Source organism: Hippopotamus amphibius, chromosome X, assembly GCF_030028045.1.
Source record: "Hippopotamus amphibius kiboko isolate mHipAmp2 chromosome X, mHipAmp2.hap2, whole genome shotgun sequence".
Classification (NCBI taxonomy): Eukaryota; Metazoa; Chordata; class Mammalia; order Artiodactyla; family Hippopotamidae; genus Hippopotamus; species Hippopotamus amphibius.
In genome coordinates, this window is record NC_080203.1 from 51554959 (window position 1) to 51581254 (window position 26296).

At 33.8% G+C, this 26296-nt stretch overlaps 1 protein-coding gene across 4 annotated transcripts in view; it reads right to left on the reverse strand.

Moving 5' to 3' along the window:
- The window catches only part of DIAPH2 (diaphanous related formin 2), an 824692-nt gene that overhangs the window by 574689 nt on the left and 223707 nt on the right, over nucleotides 1–26296 (reverse strand). For all 4 annotated transcript variants that reach the window (XM_057717321.1, XM_057717320.1, XM_057717322.1 and 1 more), the window contains 6 exons: nucleotides 25442–25516; nucleotides 25292–25361; nucleotides 20999–21135; nucleotides 19157–19265; nucleotides 6587–6697; nucleotides 1299–1417 (listed from right to left, as the gene is read on the reverse strand). In XM_057717321.1, the coding sequence (XP_057573304.1) occupies nucleotides 1299–1417; nucleotides 6587–6697; nucleotides 19157–19265; nucleotides 20999–21135; nucleotides 25292–25361; nucleotides 25442–25516 (621 nt within the window). The remainder of the gene's footprint in view (nucleotides 1–1298; nucleotides 1418–6586; nucleotides 6698–19156; nucleotides 19266–20998; nucleotides 21136–25291; nucleotides 25362–25441; nucleotides 25517–26296) is intronic.

Sequence of the window (26296 nt, forward strand, 5' to 3'; positions counted from 1 at the left end):
ACATATTTTCCTTAGGATATAAAAAAGAGTGGTAGAAGTTTAAATGCTTTTCGCAAACTAGAAAACAGATTTCAAAATGGATTCACTTTTATAAGAAAAGTGAAGACGTAGAAAAATCAATGTAAAAGAAAAGTAGAAGAGGAGATGTAATCCAGCATCTTAAAAATAACCTGAAATGTCAACGTTTTCTCTGAAATAGAATTAATTATATGATGGATTACTTCTTAGACCCCATATAAGAGTGTTGTGTTAAAGGTCCTTTTGATGGCTACAGAATAGATCCAAAAATAGCTTTATGATGAAGAGAAATTTATATAAAGCAAGATATTTATTAATTGATATAAAAAGCATTTAATATTATGGAAACCACTGTAGACCAGAGTCACTGATGAAGGATAAGAAATCACTAGAAATTATCCCTCATAATAACAAAATTGTTATTCACTGCACTTATCCCATACTTATGTGCAAGACACTTTGATAGGAACATTGAAGGAAAAAGTTGAAACACTTCTGCCCTCCATCTCATAGGGGCACAGAAGTGTACATAAATAAGACAGATGCAAGCAAAGTAATATAGGGTGTGGCAAGGGAGAAGATGGAAGACATTATGGTGAAAAACTCCAGCTCAAAGGTCATTTCCCAATTTCCCCAGAACCCATAAGTAAGAAATTTAATGGGTGTGAAACAAGTGGCCAGCAATGCTATGACAATGATCTTTTAGATCTAAAATCATTTTGTATAAAATCGCTGCCATAGGAAGATTACATGCTAGTTGTATTTGACTCAAGTGCTTCTACTCTAGCAGCCTTGTTATAGTCAGACCCTATCACATCTAAACCTTTTTTTTCCCGCTAAGGAACCAAAATATTTGGACTGAGAAAAATACACTTATTTGAATTGAAGGATATCTCGAAATCACTGGAGTACCATTTAATAAACTGAAAAAGTTTATTACCTACGGTCACATATGAACTCACTGAACTTTTCCCCAAAAATCCTTATCCGTGAGGAATATTGCCTTAGGCTCTTGTCTATTCAAGACCACTGAGCAGCATATACCTATAATGCAGCAAGCCATTGCGCAGATTTCAATACAGTCAGTGTAAATCATCAGGACAGTCTGACAATTCTTCAACATGAATCTCAAGGACAGCATCATAGTGAGGTTCTAATATAAATACATGGATATAAATTGGGCTGGCAGACAAGAATTCTAATAATGCTTCACAAATTCCCCCACAAATCCCTTTTTCACAGTACATGCAAAATGATTTTTGTGGTTTCTAAAAGGATATTCCATTTCTGCTCGAATGTCATTGAGACGGTGTGATAATTCAGTTAGGTCGTCCTCTTTGTTCTCATCAAATACTTTCAACTGAATATCAAGCTCTTCATTGTCTTTTTCTTTCAGATCCTAATATATAAACGGAAAACTTAACAGACAAATAACAGTTTGACAACACCATACTTTGGTAATAAAGGTCTGACACTATTATTCATTTACATACACAGAAGCAATTTCAAATATTGACCCAGGCAGTTGGTTTCCTGAAGGAAAGTAAATGCACTCTGTTTTTCTATTTTAAAATGAAGGAACCTCATTTCATTCACTGCATTTTCTTTTTATGCCCCAGATTTTGATGATTCACATTAAAAAATTAACGATCACTTTTGCAACGGAAAAAAACTAATTGCTAAAAACCCAAATTAAATGCTGTAGTTTTGACTAAACACACTAATCAAAGATCGCAAAAGAACTCATGCAGTTAGAACATTCACATATGCCTCTGGCAAAAAATACAAATATAGATCAATTGTATTAATGAAGAACAAATGCAAGGATATATTCAAGCACAACAGTCCCAAGTATGGCGTGAAAAGTTGTATAAGACAATTTAAATGATATTTTGTGATTTTAAAGCAAAAAGGCGTCAGGACTTTTTAATCAAGATGCACAACAAGCCTCCTCCCCCACCTTTTATTTTTGCTAGCCAAATCACAAAATACCAACTTGGGCATCAAAGACTTGCTTTTGTAATACATTATAAGCACATGCATTACAAACTTCTGAAAATTTTCAAAATCATAGTATAAACAAAATCTTTGGAAGCATGCCACACTAGAGATTGTTGGGCTTAATATATATCACCTGGAATATCTTTTAATATGTGTCCATTAAGTTGCCGCTTTCAAAACCCAAATCGATAATCACAACTGTGGATGCTCAAGGGTGATACCGAAAGAGGGACTAGGATGTTCAGAGCTGAGCTTGAACTCTAAAAGGAAATGCAAGCATGGTGTACTTCAAATTAGGTCGATAAAACAAACTCGGATGCATTTTTTTGTTTCTATTTTTATTCAGTAGGACGATTATAAATGGAGATGCAATGGCTATTACCGAAGCCAAACACAAATTTATGCAATTTTTATATGTTCTTTTTCTAACATTCACATACATAAAAATTTAATGAAAATTTACCTACAGAGTATATGAAAATATTAATGTTTCTATGTAATTGCATATGAAATACATAACAAATACATGTATTTAACCTTAGTTTCCTCTTTAGTAATTTAAAGTCTTTCTACTTCGAAGGGGAATGAAGAAATTTATTGGACTGTAAAGTTATCTAACATTGCTGAGTTATATTATCAGGTGAGTTTTGAACTCTATTCAGAGAAGAGCAGAAACCAGACACCCCCAATATGCTGGTCATTGCAGAAAAAACCTGTAATACATTTTGTAATATGGAATTTTTCCTTATTCTGTGTCACAATATATTCTTTCTTAGATGTTCACTATCAAACTTTAACACATTCAAATATGTTTGAAAAATAGAAAAAACAAATTAAAAAAATACTGTCATTTTATCAGCATCAGAACTTTACAAAACATGGAATAAACCTGCATGATTAAAATATTTTTAGTGAAAATAACAGGTTAAATGTTTATTTCAGTTTTTAATTAGGACAACATATTATTTATATAATAGATATAGTATGTGAACATATACAGCACAACATCAAAATATAGATACGTATAAATGAAATCTCATAAATACTGTTTAGCAATAATGCTCCATTAAAATATGTATGCATATCTACATACACACGCATACACAACAAACTTCCTTTCATTTAAATGTCAAACCTTGAAAGTTATATTCAAAAATTCTTGATAAAATAAACATTTAATGAATTAATAAAAATTTTATATAGTACAAATGTGACAGATACCCCACTGAAAAAAGGGAAATGCATCACTGAAGTTTTATATTTTAAATGAAGAATGCCATAAAATTACTACTGCATTACACTACTAATAATTAGGTGAAATACTGTAAATATGTTTCACTTATTTTTTAAACAGATTTTTTTTTTCAGCAGATTCTCTAAAACATAGAATTAAGTCTCTATAATATGGTGTACTTCAAAGGAAATCAAAGTCCATTACCAGTACATGACTGATTACCAGTCAAGCAATCAAAATTGAGTCTTCAAAAGAATAAGAAAGGGTTTGTCGGTCTTTTAAAAGAGATTAAGAATGCCTGCTGCCTACAGACACAATTTCTTACTATCTTGTTCCTTCCCATATCTGATTTATCTAATATTTTCTTAATTTATTTAACTAAATAAAAGATAGATGGAGAAAACTTACATTGATTTCTTGTGAAGTTAACTATAGAACAAATACTATTTTAAAAATCACTATATAGCGTTTAATAACTCATTTGTCCCAAATTACTAACGTGAATTTATGAAAAGTGAATTTTCCATATAAGTGAACTATAAACTCTCTTTAAACATCATAATTTATCTACAGAGATAGCGCAAATTTTGAAAATAAATTCCTACAGAATATAATTAATCATCCTTGTCTTGAGGATTCTAATAATTATACGCAAAAAAGTTTCACTCTACTACAATGATGGTCTGAGGGATTACTGAAATTCTAAGAACTATTTTTCCCTAACATTTAATGATTCCAGATAGGTATAATTTTTGAACCATGTACCAACAAATTTATATTAGCCCTAGCCACGTCTAATTTGCTGCTTTGAATACAATATATTCTAGAAAATTAGGAAGCTCCTCCTGTTAGAACGGTATATAAAATAAGAGTAAATAGGATAAAAGTAAGGATATTAAAGACTCATCTATGAGTATATTAGGAGGCCTCCATGCATGTGTAAAAGATGTTTAATATTACTCTAAATTTTAGTGGTTGAAATGTAAACATTTAGTAAACTAGATGGTTAGCAGCTGACATGTTAGGTACATCTAACATACACTAAAGCATGACCGTTCTGACTTTTGCTCCAAATTGTGCTAATAAAGCTACAAGGACAACAGCAACAGCAGTGAAATGTACGGTATTAAAGGAAGGACCTCTAATCTCAGGGTCTATCTGCCTAGATTCCGATTCTCATACTGTACATCAGAAATACATGGGGAGGATTATTTTTTCAAACCAAACATCTCTGCCCTACCCCCAATAAGATTTTGAGAGACCCGCTTTAGGGGGACATGCCCAACTTCTTGAGAACCAGAGCCCTATTTAGCCATATTTCACTCCATTGTCATAGGAAGGAAAAAAAACTGAGAATCTTTATAGGTTCTATTCCAAAACTTTAGGAGGCAGAAACATGACACTTCTCACTCTCCTCTTGCTGAGAAATCACTGAGCTCTAAGAATCGGGGCATACTGAAGAGATGTGATAGTTAAAGAAAAATCAAACCGGAAGCATAAGTTAAGAAGTACAGGGTACCGCAAGAGGCTTTATATACAGCTCTAGGGCCAATGGGAAAGTATAGCTAAGAAACCCTGACACAAAATCTTAGCTGTCAGCGTAACCAAAGGAAAAATACCATGAGACCACTGAACCCAGCAGAGATGAGCACACATTAACAAAAGTGCAAAAGGTAAGGACAAGAGCTACTGTACATACATTTTCTGAAAAGATAACTTAAATAAATTGACAGTCAACGTTTTCCTGACTAGCCATTCAGTAGTATAAGGTAGAAAATGAATGTTCAGTTATAAACAGACACAGGTAAATGAAAGCTGGAACAGCAGCAGCAACAACTAAGGCAGAAAAGCATGGCATATGAGTAAATGAGTAGAGGATGTTTAGGAGCCCCTGAGGCCAACAAGTGTCCAAAGACATGAGCAGTCTCCCAGAAACAGACCAGCTCTGCAAGGACAAGGATGGAAACCACTGAGGAGGCAACTCAAAAGTACACCCGAATGACTGCAGTAATACTTCTAGCTACATAAAACCAGACTTTTCATGAGCAGAGATTCGTGACAAAACAAGTATAAGTGTGTTACATACACTATAGCTAGTGAATGTGCCTAAGTTAACTGTGTATTGAACCTCTATTCAGGTCACTTACGATGATGCTTTGATTCACTGCAACCAATTCCTTGCTTTTTAAAGCCATGGATGAAAGAACTATTCAAAGTGGAATTGGCATAGAAACTTACAAAAACACACAGACCCCTTCATATATCTTATTAAAATGGTTTTCAATAGGCCCAATTGTATATTTTATGATGATGAGTTGCAACCACTTTCAGTTAAGACTAACAAAAGACAAGTTACAGATGCATGCTACACACTAGTTCTTCACCAGTAAATTTCCCTGATTTTGCGATTTCTAATACCCTAGGAGTACCTTAGATACAGGCTCATTGACATTTGTTTCATTCTGTTTTTTCTTTCCTCAGTCCTTTTACTCCCCACCCCCACATTTACTTCTTGTTTATCAGGTATGGTTTGAGTAGCTTAAAGAAACTAGTGAGATTTTGTCTCCTTTAAAAGTGTCATGGTCTTGAACAAAATCCTTCTTCAGTTAACATACTAAATAAAGTATTACGGGGATATGTGTATAAAAACAGATGATTGAACTTGGTGTACCCTGAAAAAAATAATAATTAAAAAAAATAATAAAAAAAATAAAAAAATAAAGTATAAAGTCATGGTAGTTGTATTTCTATATGTAGAATAAGTGTGCTCATTTATCTCAGAACAAGCCTATAAAGTTATTTCAAAAATGTTTTTAACAGTATCATAATTAGAGCAAACATCCACACTCAATTTAAGAAATAAAATTGTTTTTCTTTAGAAGAGTTGATACAGAATTATAACAAGAATACCATTCTCAAATTATATGTCTAGAATATACTAATCAAAATTTTATGCATACTTATGCTGAATATAAAGGAAATCAATCTAAGTTATCAAAGAGGAAAGCAAAAAGTTTTTAATGAAAAATTGAAATGGCAAAAACATAGCAGTCTTTTATGTTCTCAGTATTCAAAGTCAAAGAAAAGTTCCCTTTCGACTTCAAGAAGACCAAAAAAGCCATCACTTCTGGACATATCATTAGCTGAATTCTGAATCATCAGTTCTATGTAGAGACTAATACTACTGCAATATCAAAAAGCTTACAAAATGTTTAATGCTTTACAACAGAAAACGGCAAGGCACATTTATTTACTTAGCTGCAAGTACTTTTGTCTAAAGAGAGAAAAACACTAAAGTTCATAAGCATGATAAACTGTGTGCATTCCACTTACTGGTAACATTGTTTTTAGTCCTGAACGAAGGAATTCATTCCTTAAATGTATTCGGAAATCAAGCTCATAAGGAGATGTGACAAGGGCATTTATAAACTGCATGCAGGCCACCTGCAATTAGAGAGTAAACTTTGTTAAAAAAAAAAAAAAAAAAGTTTTTTTTAAATTAAAGAAATACTTAATGCATTCAGATAATTTTTTTCCATTTACTAAAGGCATACATACATATATTATGAAATATATCAAGAAATGCAAATATTTATATAATGATTATGACTTCACAGTAGAAACAAAAAAAACTGACAATAAAGTTTCTAATGTCCAGAGAAATTCTAATGAAGATGTAATGGATGGTCAAGTACTGCTATGCTTTGCTAAACAATATGAAGGAATATTAAACTTTCTCTGAAAAACTCAAAAGTTCCAACAGTGTGGCTATAGAGCCCTTTAAGAAGATCATGAAACATATCTTTCATATCCAGCTGTCCTCAGCATGCACTTGGGCTCAATTCTATATGGTTATAAACATTTTTCTAAAATAAATCAAATAAAGCTATAAAAATACCCTGATACTAAACAGGGAACAGTGATAACTTAGAGATATCATTACACTGACTTATACTCTCTCCTTTCTATTATTGGATGGATTTGCACAAAATACAGAGTATTAAACTATATGATTAAGATGAATTAATGGCATAAAAATGAATGCAAATGAATTAAGATCAACTAGAAGGCACTATGACAAATTCTAATGTGCATTGCATGATAAAGTAAATATAAGAGCTTGTTTTCAAATAAAAGTGATGCATTACTTAGATTGACACTGGAAAATGGGTTTTGGTTTCCTTCTGATATTGAGGTTCCCTATTATAAAAGAGGAGGCAGTTATTTTCCGGTAACTGCAAGCTAGGAGAGTATCAACCAAATGCTAACTGCCAGGCGTTCCAAAGATTATTCCTCATTTTTGGAAAACGCCACTCAAATCTAAGGCAATTGGCTAATAGTTTAAGTCAAGAGCTGCACATTAAAATTGATTATTTTTAAAGTACATAATTAGTAGTAGAGTGTTCAAAGAGCTGACTGCAAGGAGACCCCTGGAAAATACCAGATTTAGTAAATATGTTAATTATATACAGAAGGGGACACAAATAAATCAATAGTTAGTATGGAAAAACACATCAGCAAAAGAAAAATATTTGAAATGTATTTTGAGTTGACCTTATCCAGACCTGTTACTATACTAGTAATTTTTTTCAAGTAGAGACAAAATATTAAAAGGTATATTGGTTTTATTGTTATATCTTTACCTTACGCATTCAAGCTGTTTGGGGGAAGATTAGCCTACCTAGCTCACGTTCAGGTTCAAAAATCAAAAGTTGCATGCATTAAAAGGGATGATCAAGGTTGTCTCTAACATTACTAGCTACATAAATGATGATGGAACAATGTAGTCCAATTCTTATGAATGCTCAAATGTCAAGCTAAATCACTTAGACATCTGACTAAATATTTGCCATTGGCTTGGCATTACCTCAAAAGTCATATCAGATAGGTTATTATAATGCTTATGCCTTAATGGGTTACTTAATCTTCCTATTTACAGCAAGAAAATGCTTTAGTCTTCACATAGTTTCAATAGGCTGGAATATAACTGCAAAGTGTACGTGTCCATAGCTATATTATTATTGTATTTGCATGAATGATTCTTGTTATGTTACAACTCTGACCTGACCGAACAAGCCAAAGTACATGTCCAATCCAAAATTAATAGAGAGAAAAGCTGCCATCTGCTAGGATTGTTTTTGCCAGAAGAAATTCTAGCTTAATGGCTTGTATTAATACCCTACAAGTGAAGAGAACATTTCCACAAGAAACAAGTTAATGAGTCTTGGAACTGTACCTTTACATAACAAAAGTATTTGGATCAGGAAATTATAAAAATAGTACAAAATAAAATTAATGAATGTAACAACAACCAAATAATTTTACCTTTAATAAGATAAATGTTGCAATGCTTTTAAATACTCACTTAAGACATAATGTATGAATATATAACTAAATGCTAAAAAAAGAAGTTACATCCATTGACTATAGTATAAAATAACTAGCACACACTCAAGTCAACAGTTTAAACAGGTAAGAGCACTGGTTTATCAATGCACTATTTATTGTTTACCAAATTCTAATAGATATTTAATTAATTACAAATAACATAAGATGAATATTCATACTATCATGTCATTTTCCAACATAATCTGCTAAAGCAACGCTCTTTAATAGGAATGTTTATATTGTATGAATGTGCAGAACAAAAAAAAATCATCTTAATTATCTTCATTCCTTTATACTACTACACAATTACTGCCCTTTTCAGAGGACAGAACAAAATCAATCCAATTGTCACTATGTCCAAATACAAAGTTAAAGTTTTAAAATGTAATTAGTTTAAAGGGCAGAATATATTATTACTTAATTATAAACATGAAATACCCATTGTGTGGATTCTGAATTCATAGCTAAATACAAACCCCCAAACTATTACCATCATTAACATGTTTATTAGTTTTTCTTACCAGACAATTTAGGAGCTTTACATAATTCACCATCTAATCTCATCCTCACAAAAACCATACGAGATAGGTGTTACTATTATCCTTATTTCACAGATGATGAAGCAGAGGCTCAAAGCAGTTAAATAACTTATACAAGGTCACACAGCAAGGAGGAAACTCATGATTCTAAACCATATCACTTTATTCCCAATACAGTATAATTCCCAGCACATTCCAGATGCCTCATAAAATTCATTCCTAGATAAACACAACAAAATATTTTAAAGATGGGCAAGATAATAAAATTTAACTAGTGCATCATGTTTAAAATATTGGGAAAACCTAACTGAAACTATAGGTTAATTAGAAAAACATGTAATTATTTTAACAATATGTTGTCTAATATATACAGTGGTTATCTTATATGTCAATTATACCTCAATAAAAATAAAATGGTTACCATAATGCATAATGAAATGTGAAAGAAAGAAAGAAAGAAAGAAAGAAAGAAAGAAAGAAAGAAAGAAAGAAAGAAAGAAAGAAAGAAAGAAAAGGAAGAGAGAGAAGGAGGGAGAGAGGAAGAAAGAGGGAGGGAGGGAAGAAGAGAGAGAGGGAGGGAGAGAGGAAGGGAGGAAGGGAGATAGAAAATGGTTCCTGGAATGTGTTATATTCCACTTTATATATATCCTGAACAGTGAGCTATGGACAGCATCCCATTATCCAAAATAATGGCTTCTCACTTTCTTTTACTCCTGCCACCCCCACTCCCTCCACTCTCTATTCAGCACAGATGTGCACGCAAATACACACACCACATACACACACATCACGTACACGTACGTACACATACACACACACACACACGAGCATGCTGTTCAATATGGAGCCACTAACCACAATTTAAATTTAGCTTAATTACAATTACATAAAATTTAAAATCCAGTTTCTCAGTTTCATTAGCCACAGTTCAAGTATTCAACAGCCACATGTGGCTAGTGGCTCCCATATTGGACAGCATAGATATAGGATACTGCACAAAGTTTGACTGAGTAGCACTGCACTGGACACTTTAAATTAAAAACGCTTCTGCCCTAATATCTAAAACCTAAGCTCCAAGAAGTATAAAAGTCATTCCTAAATAATGAAACTTTCAAAATTGGTATGTTTGACTTCCAAGTATATAAATCTTTAAGAGCATGACTGAGCGATATTGTCCTCTTATAATGAAAAATCAATCTGCTTTCAAAAAACAAAAATCCAACTCCAGAGACAGAAAATAAAGATTTACGGGATTGGAAAGCTAGAAAGAATATAAAATACTCCGGTCTGATATCCTCATTTAAAGATAAGGAAACTGAAAACCTAGGAAGATTAGATGATTTGCCCAAGACTGTATAGCTAGTAATAAACCACGAAGATTGGATTTGAACTCAGGCCTCATGGCTTTTAGTCTTGGAATCTTTCTACCACGCTACAATGCACAAATCTGGCATTGCTGAATAGCATTTTCCCCTGTACTGGAAAGAAAGCCAGTGCCTTTGAATTGAAATCACACAGTCCACTATCCAGATTTCATATGTTGCTTAGTTTCTCTACAATGTGTCTAAGGTTCAAGATGGTCTGCCATATCTATTTGTTTTAAATTCAGCTTCCATGAGAATTAAAACTTAAAAATCATAGGAAGTCTGAATTTTCTCCGTTATTGAAAAACATGCTAGGCTAGAACCACGATTCTGATTTTTAACCAGTAAAAACAGTTTCTGTATTTGCAATGTTATTAAAGGATCTCTTTACAGTATAAAGAGACCAAATGCATAAACACGTAGATAAAAACCACCAACTTTGTGCATGTGACAAAGCATCCAATAATTTATGCCACGCATAATTACACTAAACTGAATTACTATCAGTTTTTCCATAGCATTACGATCCTTCCTTTATGACAGCAGTAAAGAAAGTAATTCTTTCTACAATAATCACCCACATTCTTTAGTCAGTGGATGCTATTGTTTTCATTCTGGGGTGTAGGGTGTGGTATAGCGAGTAAAATATCGCCAAATAGATTTTAAACTTCCTAAAGATATGGCTCTGTATTTGTTTAGGGTTTTTCCCTAAATGCCCCCAATAAGACGTTTAAAATATAACGGATAGTCATTAAACACTTCAAATTTTATTGACATGAGATATATTACTACAAAAAGAAACTGCATTCAGTTTCTTACTTAAGTGATAGAGAGGGGAACTATTTCACATAAACTACCTTCACAAAATTCCTGGGAAAATGCTAGAATCTTTTATTTACTTTAACTCACCAGCTTTGAAAACTATACAAATGTCTATCCGTCTGCTTGATCACAATTCATAGAGCTATGGAGTACAATAACTGCCAACTCCAGGACATTCTCGGACAGATTATCCATACTGCCATTAGCTGTGACAAATTGTGCTTTTAAAATGTTATTGACACTGTCACACATTGACCTTATTAAGTACTTTCTTGACATTAACAAGGTCTTTCTTTATCCCAGCCCAGCAGAGTTAGGAAAAAAGATGGTCTGAGTCAAAATAAGCACCAACAAAGAAGGATACAAATGTATAGAGAAAGGTAATTAAACCAAAAATGGAGGATTCCAGGTATGGCAAAGCCATGAACAAAGGTATGGAGGCAGAGAGATGAAATAGCATAAAATGTTCAGGAAACTTGGTACCATATGACAGGATGGAATATGAGTGATGGAATAAGAGTGATGAAATATGAGGTTAGAGACAAAGCAACAGTTAGATGATGAAGTATTGATATTTTGTATGAACTAACATTAGACTTTACTCCTAGTGGCTATGGGAAGATGTTATAGGATTTTAAGCAGTGATATAACAAGAATGGCATTTCAGAAATATAACTTTGTGGAAAATGATTTAAAAGGGGCTGGAATGAAGGGCAGAAGATATTTAACAGCCCAGGGAAATGATAAAACATTGAGATGTGACAATGCCCTGAAACAAAGAAGTGGCGGTGGGGGGGGGTGGGGTGGGATGGGGGTGCAGGGGAAATATTATTACAGTAAGGAAGGAAAGTACAGCACTAAGGCAATAGAATTGGTAGGATTTGGTGACTAAGAGAATGCTGGATGGATAAAGAGTAGATTCGAAAATGACTATTATGCTTCTCGTTTATGCTACTTGGTGGACAATGCGAAGGTTAATCAGGAATGGGCAAACAAGAGAAATGCAGGTCAAGGTTGGAGAGGGGATTGGAGTAGGAAGAAGAAGATGAAGAAAAGGAAGATAAGTACAGCTAAGGACAATACTGAATTTGAAATCCAGTCAGAAGGCAGGTGAATATATGGAACTGTGAGTCAGGATGTATTTGGAATAGAAGAGTTCAGAGAGATTCATCACATAGAAGTGCTGGTGGAAGTCGTAAGGATGGATAAGGCTGCCAAGGACAATGTACAGAATGAGCAAGGACCAGAGCAAAGGATCAAAGGACCATGGATCAAGCTCTAGGAATAAGTATATTTTAGGGCCAAGCACAGAGACAAGAGATTTTAAATACAACAAAGAGGTAAAAGAAAAATGAGGAGAACTTAGTATCGCAGAAGTTGAAGGAGGAGAGAACTTTGATAAAGAGTGACCAATAGTGTCGAATGGTGCTGTAGAAACCAATATGATGACCTTCAAAGTGTCTGTTGGCTTTTCATATTACGGAGGTTACTAGTTACTACTGATCCCGTTACCAAAAATGATGGATTTGGCAATTATCCAACTTTAAAGTAAAAGGCATCCTTCTTCAAGTCCAAAGTTATTTTTGTATTTGAAACAGGACTACGTTGCATAAACATCTCTATACAACCCCCTATTGTACTAATTCTACTTTTAAAATGGTAGTAGTATAAAACTGTCAATAAATAGAACAAGTTTCCTAAGTAATATCAGATACTCCTTCCAGACAAATTTAACACACTCATTTACTTTTCCACAAATTTCCTCCTTATTCATAGCTGCGGTGCCTTGTTTTATTATAAATGTACCTCTACCGACAAACGATAAATGATTTATCCAAGGCTACTTCCTCATATGTGATGGTACGAGTGCACAAATAGCTAATTTACAAGTATGTTTAGAGTAAAATCTCAGCACTTGAGAACCACTGTGGAAAGAACCAAGCTACAAAGAATCAGTCCATGTATGAGGATTTCTCTATTTAAACACGAATATATTTTTTTTGCATGGAACTCTTTCTGAAGTGCACCATAATTCCCACATTCTTGAAATATCCTAGATATAATTTTTTCTTTTTTGCTAACTCAGGGGCATGATTAAATATGTGAGTTAGTGAGAGATGACGGAACACACAGATGCCCTCAGGAGCTATTAAGATATATAGGGCTATTTGCCCTGTCGCCACATGAAACCAAATGTTATAATTTTTGCATTCCAGTTCCACCCTTTTATTATGTTTGTATCTCCTTCTCCCTTGCTTTCATTTTGTCAGTTGTTGCTTCTTCATCATCTCAGTGCACAAGTCTGGAATAAATCATCTTCCCACCTCCCAATCTGTGCTTATAGTCTGCTATAGATGGAAAAAAGATAATCAGGCCCATTAAGATACCATAGGAAGGAAAAGTTAATATTAATAGGCTCTGATTAAAGGCCAAAAAACCTTTGCCATCATGATGCTTACTTGATGGATTTGGTGACATTTTGTAGGCTGCTCAGATTATGTTCTTTTTCTTTTTTTTTTTTTTTGGTTCTGAGTTATATTGCAAAATGATAAATCTCGCAAATAGGTAAGATCTGGCTAACTGAACCAACTGTATATTTACTTCTACGTTTTGTGTACCATATCTAATTGTAACATGCACAATTTTTTAAAATTATTTTCAGTGTGTTAGAAAACATTTTTTAGATATATTAAATCAGGCTAAAAATACTTCTGCACACAGTTCCTGAAATACTTTAAGACACTGCACCCTTCAGACTAATAGCAGCCTGTGAAGACTGGGGCTTTTTTTATAACATATCACTGGAGGTTAACTATACAACTTTCTCTTTCCATAAACAACTATTATTGGGAGGGATAAAGGAGGAGTTTGGTATTAACATACACACACTACTATATATAAAATAGATAACCAACAAGGACCTACTGTATAGCACAGGGAACTCTACTCAATATCTTGTAATAACCTATAATGGAAGAGAATGTAAAAAATATATATACATACATATATATACACATTCATACGTATACATTCATACATATATATATGTATAGCTGAATCACTTTGCTGTACATATGAAACTAATACAACACTATAAATCAACTACATTTCAATTTAAATTTTTTTTAAATAATAAAAATAAAAGTCAAAGGGGAAAAAAAAACAATTATTATTAATGCTCAGCGTACCCTAGCTTTTCCTGCTGGGCTATGTAGAAATCAGTTTCAACTATATGTGGGTATTAACCTCACTCTGTCTTCTGTGCAGGGACTGGCAGACTACTCTGGCCTCTATTTTTACCTACTGAAAGCCCTTCTCCTGCCTCCCACCCTACCATAATACTGGTTTTCTATCAGCAAAGATAATTTTCCGGAAAATTCCTATTGATCCTTCAAGACCCCATTAAGGCATCATCTCATCACTGAAGCCTTCCTTGATTTACACAGGACATACCTAAATTTACTCTCCTCTGCGTCCTCATTAAACCTTACCAAGAGGAAAGGGACATGGCTGTGGAAGCACTGCTATTCCAAACAAAGTGTTCTGCATGATAAAATGTTTGAGGGCATTTAAAAGTCTACAGCATATTTGGGAAATACCGGGTTTAGTATGGCTAAACAATAGGGTACATTTGGGAGCGTGATGGGCTCTAAGGCTAGAATATTAGGTTGGGACCACATGGAGAAAGGTCGTTCACCATGATTAGGCTTTTCACTTTTATCAAGCAATGGGACATGAGCATAAATAGGCTTCTCGGAGTACTGCTATGCTAGAATGAGATTTATTTTTTAAGGATAACTGACAATAGTACAAAACATTTGTCTGTTTTGGGGAAGAATGTGTCAGTTTGAGGTACTAATTAGAAAATTGTTGGAATAATATTGCTGGGAGAAGATACAGACAGTGGGGATAGAGAGACTGGGATAGATTCATAGTCTTGTAAGACTTGATGATTAATTGGATGCAGGGAACAAAGAAGAATGAAATCTTGAGGAAAAACCAAAGATTAGGCAGAAGGTGATACCTCTATATTATCTAACATGAGAAAGGAAGGAAGAAGAATAGACTTCTTTTGGGGGAAATCATGTTAAGGGAAAGAGAAAATGAGCTCATTTTACTAAGAGGACGTACCATATACCGGCTAAGAGCAAGTACTCTGAAGCCAGATGCCCTGGGGTTTAATCTGAGTTTTACCTCCTATTTACTCTGTGACCCTAGAAAACTTATCTAACCTCTATGAGCCTCAGCTTACTCATCTAAAAAATAGGAATATCACTACTATCTCTCTCAGAGAATTGCTGTGAGGTTTAAAATGAGGTAACATATTAAAGTATTTAGAACATTGGCACATGGCTTATAAATGCTATTTTTAATTTTTCAATTCTTATGATGCTTCTAAAACATGCAGTTAGCTATTTGGACAGGTAGGATTGAATAGGTATGAGCCAGACTTAAAATCTGGGGAATCACTAGAACACAGTTGGATGTCAAAGCTAGAGAAGCAATTGAGAGCATTCGCATATGTGTGTATCAATACCTACAGATGTATATGTATATGAGCTTATATACATGTGTCCATATGTATGTGTAAACAAAAATGATGACAGAATAGGACCAAGAAAAGACATAAAGAATAAAATACCCAAGAAGTAAGAAGATGCCGGAGCCTGCCGGCAAAATCGATCAGGTCCTTAGGCAAACACGACGCGGCTAGGAAATAAAGAAAGACAGACAAAAGATGGGGTCGAGAGGATCAGAAGCCTCTAGGGCAACTGACAAACTTCTTTATTATGCGGTGGCCTTTAATACACTTTCAGAACAAAGGGGGACATCAAACGAAATGACTCCTTCTTTGTTGTAACTTGTTCTATCTCTTCAAGGGCACCAGGAACTTGCATAGTAGCCTGCACCCTACATGGTCTCAGGATGTTCTCATACGATAAGGAGTCTGTGGGAACACATACTCAAGGTCGAGGTGGCGGGACAGAGAGCTATGTTTGTTTTACACAAATCCTTGAATTAAGGCAGCTCCCAGGGCCATGTCCTGGGAGCAGGACCCCTTTCTCAGGGCTGCTCCCCGCAAGAAGAAACGCATGAAGAAGATAGAGAAAGAACAGTTAGAGGTAGTCAGAGAGCAAGGAGAGAATGGTGTCTAGAAAGCCAAAGGCAGGAAAATTTTCAAGGAGGGAGTGACCAATAGAGCCAAGTGATCAGGATTGAAAGAAGCCACAGAATTTTGAAATTCAAGGATCATTGTCAACCTTTTGAAGAACTGTGAAAAAGCTGAGTTGTGAAAGGTAATTTAGGAAACAGAGAAAACAAGTATGGGTGATTCTTTTAGAGACTTAGACTATAAAATGAAAAGGGAAGATGAGAGGCTACTTCGAAGGATAAGTAGGATCAAAAGAAGGCACTGTAGTATGGGGGAGACTTGAGATGGCTACTCAGCTGAAAGAAAGTCAATGAACAGAGAACATATGAAGATACACGATCTACTGTCTATTTCTTGAACTACTGAAGATAATAAAACTCCTATCACTGGTACAAAATTTCACTTTAAAGATAAGCTAGAAAACCTTTGTGAGAAGTTAATAACCTCTTTTGGAATTCAAGGGTGGGGGGAGGTATGTAGTTGTTATTTTAAAATATAATTTCTCCTGTACTTTAACAGAATTACTTCCTGAGACTGTAATTACATTTTGAGAAGTCTCAGGATACTACAGAAATAGAAAAGTAATTCTGTTAAAATACAGCACTCATTTTATTTCTTAAACAACAGATTTTAAACTTGTGTTTTTCATTCTGTATTCTGAATATATTTTTGAACTTTTAGGTATTTTTCTCATCCACGTGAAATAATCCACATAAACAAAACCACCTCACAGTTCTTGTGAGAGTAATAGGTTCTGTATATAACAAATTACTAACTTTTGTACCGCATTAAAATAGGAAATTTCAAATTGTGATTTGCATATGTTTGCATCTATTGATATAATCAGTATTCAACCATCTCATGTATACCTAGCAAGACATCTATGATCCTTCCATATGTTACTTGTTATCAGTTTGCCACTTTATTATTCCATTCAGTCCAGCTTGGTGAAGGCTAGCAAATGCCATTCCCATCTCATTGTGTGGACGGAACTATTCTATGGCAGGGGTGTCATTTAAAGGTCAGACAATACAGTATACAAATGTTGGCATCACAAAGACCTGGCTTCAAATCATAGCTCTACCTCTCAACAACTGTGGGATTTTGAGTGAGTGAGTGATTTGAGTAATGAAAACTTTGAATATAGATAAAACACTTAATTCCTCCTAAACAAACTTTGGAAGACAAGTATAAACTTCTACATATGACTGAAAGTCAATGAGATTGAGTTAGGTAAGCCAAAGCACAGGAACAAAGATTTCAAAAAGTCATCTAAAAAAGAGTTTTCAAACCTTTCAGTAGAGATATTAAATTTTATTGAGATAAATTGTTTAATAAGAGTGTATTAAAAAAGGGAAAACGTTAAAAGGAAATCCCCCAAGTATTAAAAAATGTAATACACTGGCCATAAAAGGAACACCATAAAAGTTTACCCAAAATGCTCATCATAGTTGGAACAGAAGTAACAATTAACACATTTCCTCAAATATTTGGAAAGGGATTACAGTTTTGTAACACTACAGTATTTTCTTTGGACAAGCTAAATTACCTACCTGCTGTAGTTTGAAACTCTGGTGAAAACAGCTAACAACACAACAATACAATTAAAAAGGGGAAAAGAAATTTTTTTTATATCAGATAAGAAATTTCAATATTTAAACACTCACTACTAAATAATCAGATAAAATTAAACGTGGAACCATACTCTCTTTGTTGAACGGCACTACAACAGTTTAAAAAACGTTTCCAAGAGCACTTCCCGTGGTACGTTAAATGCTAAACACTGTTTAAAAAGAAAGAGATGGGCATCACAGACCAACAAACCTGGCATCGAATTTGTGCCACTTACAAGCTGTGGTACCTTAGACAAGTTATTTAATCTCACTTAGCCTATTTGTCTCATAAGCAAAATGAACATAATAATAGCACCTACATAGCCGAGTATTGAGAATTAAACCAGACAGTACATGTAAATTAAAATGTTTAGTCCAGGATCTCACACCATAAGTATGGTCAATAAATAAGAAGTTCTCATCACTAAAGAACAAAGTTATCTTTCATAAAATGGGTCATTTCCTGAAAACATCTAAGAAAAGACAGAGAATTTTGTCATGTTCTAAAGAAAACATGTAGGCTGGGTCTACACAGGGCGATGAGATATACCATGACCTAAGAGCTGCAATTCAATCCCCTCTATTCTGGGGAGTCAAACTTCTGAATGCTGTGTGAATGGCACAAAAAAAGACATGTGTTTAGTTTTCTTAAATTTCTACAACAAGCCCACACCGACTCCATTAACACTTGTTAGGATAACGGCACTGGCTGAACTGTTTGCCCTCTTGCCCTGATTATTGCTAAGGCTTTAATTTCCATGGCTTATTAAACTAATTACTAAATTTCTACCCAAATATTTATGATAATCATGATTATATATATAATAATTCAAAGCACTTTTCCTAATCTTAAACAAGTTGCCATATACACAGACAAAACTTCTAGCTTCTATGAATGACCAAGCAACAGGAAGAATTTCATTTCTACATTCCCTTCCATTTAAATGCTAGCTAAAATGGAGTTGGTGTCATACAAAATGAGTGCTCTAAATATAACCCTGGAAGCAATTTAAGACAAAACTCACCTGTAATTGCAAAGCTTCATGGTTTTCTAATCCTTCCACAATTGGTGAAAATCGTTCTCTGTTATTTCGTTCTGCTGCTGTAGTTATTGCCCCTAAAAGTTTATCTAGACTATAAAGAAAAAAAAAATAGAAATGAGAAATACATCTTACACATACTATATGAACATGGGTTATCTCTTATATAGTTTTCCCTGTTTTCTTTCTGCTGCTTGATGTTTATATAGACCACTACAATTTAAGAATTGTGTTCTTGTCCACATATTTCTATAAGTCAAATGTTGATAGAGTTAAAAAACTTTAGGGCACCAAAATGAAACTTCAATTTGAAAATTTTAAGGAAAACAATTTTTCTTGCTGACATTTAAAAAAAAGACTTAATTGATAAACATTAAAATTTTAAGTTTCAGGTTTTGATATTTCATGTGTTAACATAGATATTAATGTCACTTAAACATGATATGGCATCTACAATTATTCAAAGTTTATTCAAGTGTAAACGGACTGTAATTTTATAATAAAGAGCTGGAAAGAGTAAATCTTTTTTAAAGAACTTTAAAAAACCCAGTATTCTTTGAAAATGGAACAAGGAAAAAAACCTAAAAGAGAATTTATAGAGAATCTATAATTACCTAGCACAAGAAACTTATTTATCTGAACAAAAAAATTGGAAACTATCTTTGCACAGTGTCTGAATCAAACCTCTGTGTAGTATACTACTCATATCAAAGTATATCTGAAATTATAATTAAGTCATAAAATATACCAGAGTAGACTGTATTATATGAAGTACTGAAAAATCTAATGGACTAGAAAAGTATTTCTTACTCATGTATAAACTGATTTTTCTATAAAACCTAAGGAAGTCTTACTTTAGCATATGTTACCTCATTCTCAGTTTGTTTTCATTGAGATAAGACTTAATGTTGTGAGATAATATTTTTGTTCAGTGTTTATCTTTTGGTTTCGGAGGACGAACCAGCACTAAGCAACATCTCATTTTATTCCAAGAGGTATGAGAAAGTCAACATGTTGGAAGATTCTTAAACCTTTGCCTGCCCCTGTTTTAATTCAAACTGAAATAATTACTGTCACACAGAGTGTTCAGAAGAAATATTTTAGTTCATGTCCATAGCAGGTATTACATTCTTTATCACAATGGTTTCTTACCAACTGGACATCAAATCTGTACTTCTGCTTCTAATTCAATACTATTTCCATAAGAAGAAATGATCTAACACATGGTCAGCAACAACTTGCTGAAATTGGCACTTATGTGCACTCTGAATAGTTACAAACAGCCTTTTTGTTCTTTGTAACCAGTTAATTTCATTCCATGAATAATTGCTTCATCTTTTCACTTACCATAGGCAAATAAAGTAAAACACTACTGTAAAATAACAGTACAAAATAAAAGCATCTAGTTAATTCAGTTAAAAAAGTCAAATTTTGTGATGTGCATGTGTGAGGGTGTATATTGCATACAGTGTGTATGTGTGTGTGCCTGTGTGTGCGTTTAGCCAAAATTACGCCCTAACTGATCTTTTCTCACTTTTCTAATAATTGCTTTACCTTCAAGTAGACAAAATTCTATTCACTCACTTTGAATATCGAACTTTGAAGAACTTCCCATTAGGATTCTATCTTTTTAAACTTACTTTTCAAAGAATCAAAAAAAAACAAAAGCTAATATCTAAATAGATAAGGTAAAAATACCAATATTTTTTCTAAAATTTAATACTATTTTCACGCAAGTTATCAAAAGAAACAGCACAAAAGTAGGACTTGTTAATTTCTCAAGTGTCATTTTCTATGCAGTTAATATAATAATAGAGCAATACGTACATGTTCTCTTCTCCAACAATACAAATAGCAGAAAGTATTTTTACTATTTCAGTCATCATGTTAGGTTGTTTGGGGTCAATTGCCCTTGCCAATAGTAAAAGGCTTCTTTCATCTCCTAGAATCCTTTGCAATCCAAACTGAGAAAAATAAAACCAAAAAAACAAACTTTCACTCAAAATGTTTTCGGAACACATTTTTAGTTTTAAAAAGCAACTTTACAATGATTTTCTAAAATCCTATGAGGTTCTACTTATGGATATGAATGTTCTTCAACATTCATATTTGAATGTTGTTTGTTTTTTATTTGAAACGACTGCATCTTGGAGTTTTGGTCCTTTGATCAGATATGATCTCCATTACCCTGCATAAAAATTCCACGAAACTTTGGAAGAAATATGGGAACAATCAGTATTTCCTCAACAAAGAAGAACATGTAAAGCACATGCCGATAGGATTTTCTGAAGCAGTTCTACTTATGTCAGTGGGTTCCCCTGGAGAAGTCTGGAACTCATGGTTAAATTCTCTAATATGTTTCTATGGAAAATTAAGTTGCACAAAAAGGCTGATATGTTGAAAAGCTCCTTTGTATAATACATGCCAGTTAAAGAAGCAGTAAACCTCCATATGGGTTTTCCCATACCTTCTCTCTTTTAGCCTCCCTCTTTCAAGCAGTTGCCTTGCATGACAAAAGCTATGAACCCAAAGGAATGGAGCCTGGCTTTTAGGAAGTGTCACAATCAACTAGGCTGAGAAGACAGACACCCTTTTCATTTATTTCCTAGGCTTGAATATATGCATGCAAGTGTGCGTCCTCAGAATGAATAGGCAAAGAAATGTTGAAGAAAGCCCAAAACTCAGGTTTTCACTACATGAAGAAGGTAATGTTTTCTTTGGTCTTTGTCCCACAAAGTATTTCTCAGATTTTTTTATGAAATACGTTTGCTTCTTTTTATAGTTTAACAGTGAAATCTGACATTTCATTGGAGCAAAATTGCCATTTCAAGTTAACCTTTAGTTAAGCACCACACATTTTAATATTTTCATAGTTCCTAAGATATCATCTAAGAGACTTCAAGACTAAAAATATACATAGCTAAAGCTCTTAAATTTGACTTTACTAGAGGTCATAATAAATAAGGTAACATACAAAGACAAGACAAAAAAAGGAAATGGAAGAGATGAGATTAAAAAGGAAGCAAAGAAAACAGAAGGAATACGTATGTATAAAGGTGTCATTATGATAATAAATAGTAAGGAAAATAAGTGATGTGTAAAACTGAAAGATAGATGATTACCATACAATTACCAAACTTAAAACAACTTTAAAAATCAGTTAGACTGAGAGTGAAATCATTTAACTTTTCAAATTTCCATTTTATTATTTAAAAGTAGTCTTTAATATGTAAGGACATACTCAAAATAAAAATGAAGATATGAGAAATGATGGAAAGCCATCAATCTAAACATCAGAGCAATATTACAGCAATGCAAGTTAAGGGACAATGAGTTGCTTTCTATGATCCTATGATTTCTATGATCCTATACATGCAATGTATAAGCAAAAAGAGTTTTCGAAGTAGGTAATCACAACTCCTTGGGGCCAGCATATTTGATGTATAAGTCATTTTAGATAAAGTTTCATTCTTTGATTATGACAATTCATTCCAATATGAAATGGATACATCACTGTATATTTTTTATTTTGAATGTGTACTTCATGCCTATTGTTTCACACACCTATAATTTAAAAGACCTACCATTTATTCATGTTCCTAGCACCTATGTGCAAGACATTAACATGTTCAAACTAAAGCTTAACCTTAGTTTAAAATAATCTAAGTCAAACTATCATGTTCTACACTGTTACTGGGAGTGTAAATTGGTACAACCACCGTGGAGAACAGTACGGAGGTTCCTTAAAGAACTAAAAATAGAGTTACCATTTGACCTGGCAATCCCACTCCTGGGCGTATATCCACAGAAAACGGTAACCCAAAAGGATACATGCACCCCAATGTTTGTGGCAGCACTATTTACCATAGCCAAGACATGGAAGCAACCTAAATGTCCATCGACAGTGGAACAGATAAAGAAGATGTGGTACATATATACAATGGAATATTACTCAGCCATAAAAAAAATGAAATAATGCCATGTGCAGCAACATAGATGGACCTAGAGATTATAATACTATGTGAAGTAAGTCAGACAGAGAAAGACAAATATCGTATATCATTCATATGTGGAATCTAATTCTTAAAAAAGAAATGAATTTATTTACAAAACAGAAACAGACTCACAGATGTCAAAAATAAGCTTATGGTTACCAAAGGGGAAATGTGGGAGGGGAGGGATACATTAGAAATTTGGGATGAACACACACACTACTATTATATATAAGATAGATAACCAACAAGGACCTATTGTATAGCACAAGGACTGCTACTCTGTATTCTGTGATAACCTATATGAGAAAAGAATCTAGAAAAGAATAGATACATGTATATGTAAAACTGAATCACACCTGAAATTAACACACTGTAAAATCAACTATGCCCCAATATAAAATTAAAATTAATAAATAAAAAGAATGAATATATGTAAAATAAATAAAAAAGAATGAATATATGTATATGTATAACTGAATCACTTTGCTGTACACCTGAAACTAACACAACACTGTAAATCAACTAGCCTCCAATAAAGAAAAATCATGTTCTTCAAAACTGCGAAACTCTTAAGTAATAAATAATTACATACTGACATCAACTTCTATCTCATGCGAAAAGGCTCTACAGGAAATGTCACTAATATGACTTTCTCTAGTACCTATACTGATTACAGTTATATCCTGGAAAGCTGTAAAAGTTGACTACTCAACTCAGTAGTAAGAATTTAGATCAGAGTCCTAATTTTACAGGTGAGGGGACTGATTAGCAGAGAGGTCAAATGATTTTCTAAAGGCCACACAATTTAGTGGCAAAGCATGGGCTATATTTCCTGAGTTCTAGTACTGTGTTGTCTTTCCATTATTTTTTTGTTTCCCTCAATCGAAAAAAGAGATCTATCTTGGGCTGTGGAGAAACAATGTTCATTAACTGCTTTCTTGTTCATTAACTGCTTTCTTGTTAGGTATTAGATTCTGCATAGCTTTGTCACCAAAGACTAAGAGCTCAGAAGTTGAGAAATTCTGCACTAGTCCTGATGGAAATCCTTCCAGAAGAAACTTCCAAGAACAGCACAATTAGTATATTCTAAACAGGAGACTCATGTCAATTGAGAAGCACCCATCTGTTCCACATGCCAAAAAATTCTTTGCTGACACACGTGTATATAACATACACATACTTATATATAATCTCACTGCATTGGCTATTAATAGCTATATTTCACTTCTGGAAAGTTTTTTTACTGTTATCATTAGTTATTTTTATTCAATATTTTAAGATTATTAAAACACCATCTAAAGGGATTCCATATATATGCATTAGCATACGGTATTTGTTTTTCTCTTTCTGGCTTACTTCGCTCTATATGACAGACTCTAGCTCCATCCACCTCACTACAAATAACTCAATTTCACTCCTTTTAATGGCTCAGTAATATTCCATTGTATATATGTGCCACATCTTCAATTATTTAGTCAATGAATTAGCCAATGGTATTTTACCTATAAGAACACAGTGCAAATCATGCATAAGAGAGTAAAAACTCCGTTTATAGAAAAAATGACTTTAACTTCATAACCTGAGTGAAGACTACTTTTAAAAGAAAAATCCTTGTCTGGAATTCCTAGAGTCCCTCATAATGCAACTGGTATCACACATACACAAAAAAACCCTGCTATCTGCCAGAAATGTCTTTCATGTATGTTAACTCACTGACATTAACTGAACATAAAAGGAAAGAAAACTCTTAACCTTACAATGTTCTTAGCAAAAAAAAAAAAAATCAAACCATAGCTTTGAATTGTCCTTTACAAAGTTGGAGTAAAAACTCTCTGTAAGGAAATGGTACTCAACCTTTCACATTTAAATTTTCCTACTACCATGAAAAAAGAAAAGTATCATCATCATTTAGAAACTAGACTTGCATGGTTACATGATTGCAAAAACCTGCCAAAAAATATTTTGTGAAGCAAAGTATATTTTAAATAATATTTAAATGAAACTCATAATTTGCATTATAAAGACATTTGAAAACTGAGTAGCATCCACTATTTTGCCTGTTTCATAGTATCTGTTGAGCAAGTTCTCACCTTTCGTGACAGAGGCAGAAATAAATACTACTTACCTTATTGTTCATAAATGCTTTGAGGCACTGAATAAGTTTATACTGATTCTTCTTGTCAATATTCTCTTGCCTGAATAAAAGGAAAAAACATATTATGTTGTGCTTAAAGATTTCCCCTGAGGTGATTTTTTTTTTCATGTTTATTCTTACTGTTTCTTGTCCAGAAGCTTTTCCAGCACATCCAACAAGAGTCCAAGACCTTCATGGCCAAAGTTGTTAACCCAGCTGTTAAACAAGAAAAAATGTATAAATAAGTTTATATAATTAAAACATAAATATCCCAAATCAAATTTTGATTTTAAAATCTGCTAATCCCATCTTTATATTGCTTGTCCTTCTTTTTTCTACTCCCATTGCTTCCAGTATCAACTCTATAAGAATGACTCAGAGGTCTTTACCTCAATCCCAGACTTCCAGACTTCCATATTTTTTTTAATGTATCTTATTTATTTATTTATTGGCTGCACTGGGTCTTCGTTGCTGCATACGGGCTTTCTCTAGTTGAGGCGAGCAGGGCCTACTCTTCATTGTGATGCGTGGGGTCCTCACTACAGTGGCTTCTCTTGTTGCAGAGCAGGGGCTCTAGGTGCACGGGCCTCAGTAGTTGTGGCACATGGGCTCAGCAGTTGTGGCTAGCAGGTTCTAGAGCACAGGCTCAACAGTTGTGGCACACGGGCTTAGCTGCTCCGTGGCATGTGGGATCTTCCTGGAGCAGGGATCGAACCCGTGTCCCCTGCATTGGCAGGCGGATTCTTAACCACTACACCACCAGGGAAGTCCCAGACTTCCATATTTTAGGTGGCCTATTCCACAGCACTGCCTTGGTTGTTTCACCAGCATCAAATACTTAAGCCTGAATTTGCAAGGCCAAATTTATCTTCTCCTACGTCCCTGTTCCCCAAGTCAACTCTTCTTCCACTCTTCCATATTCTGTTAATAATACCACTATCCTTTGAATCCTTCAGACTTGAAATACAGGCATAATTTCTTGATCTCCCATCTCTT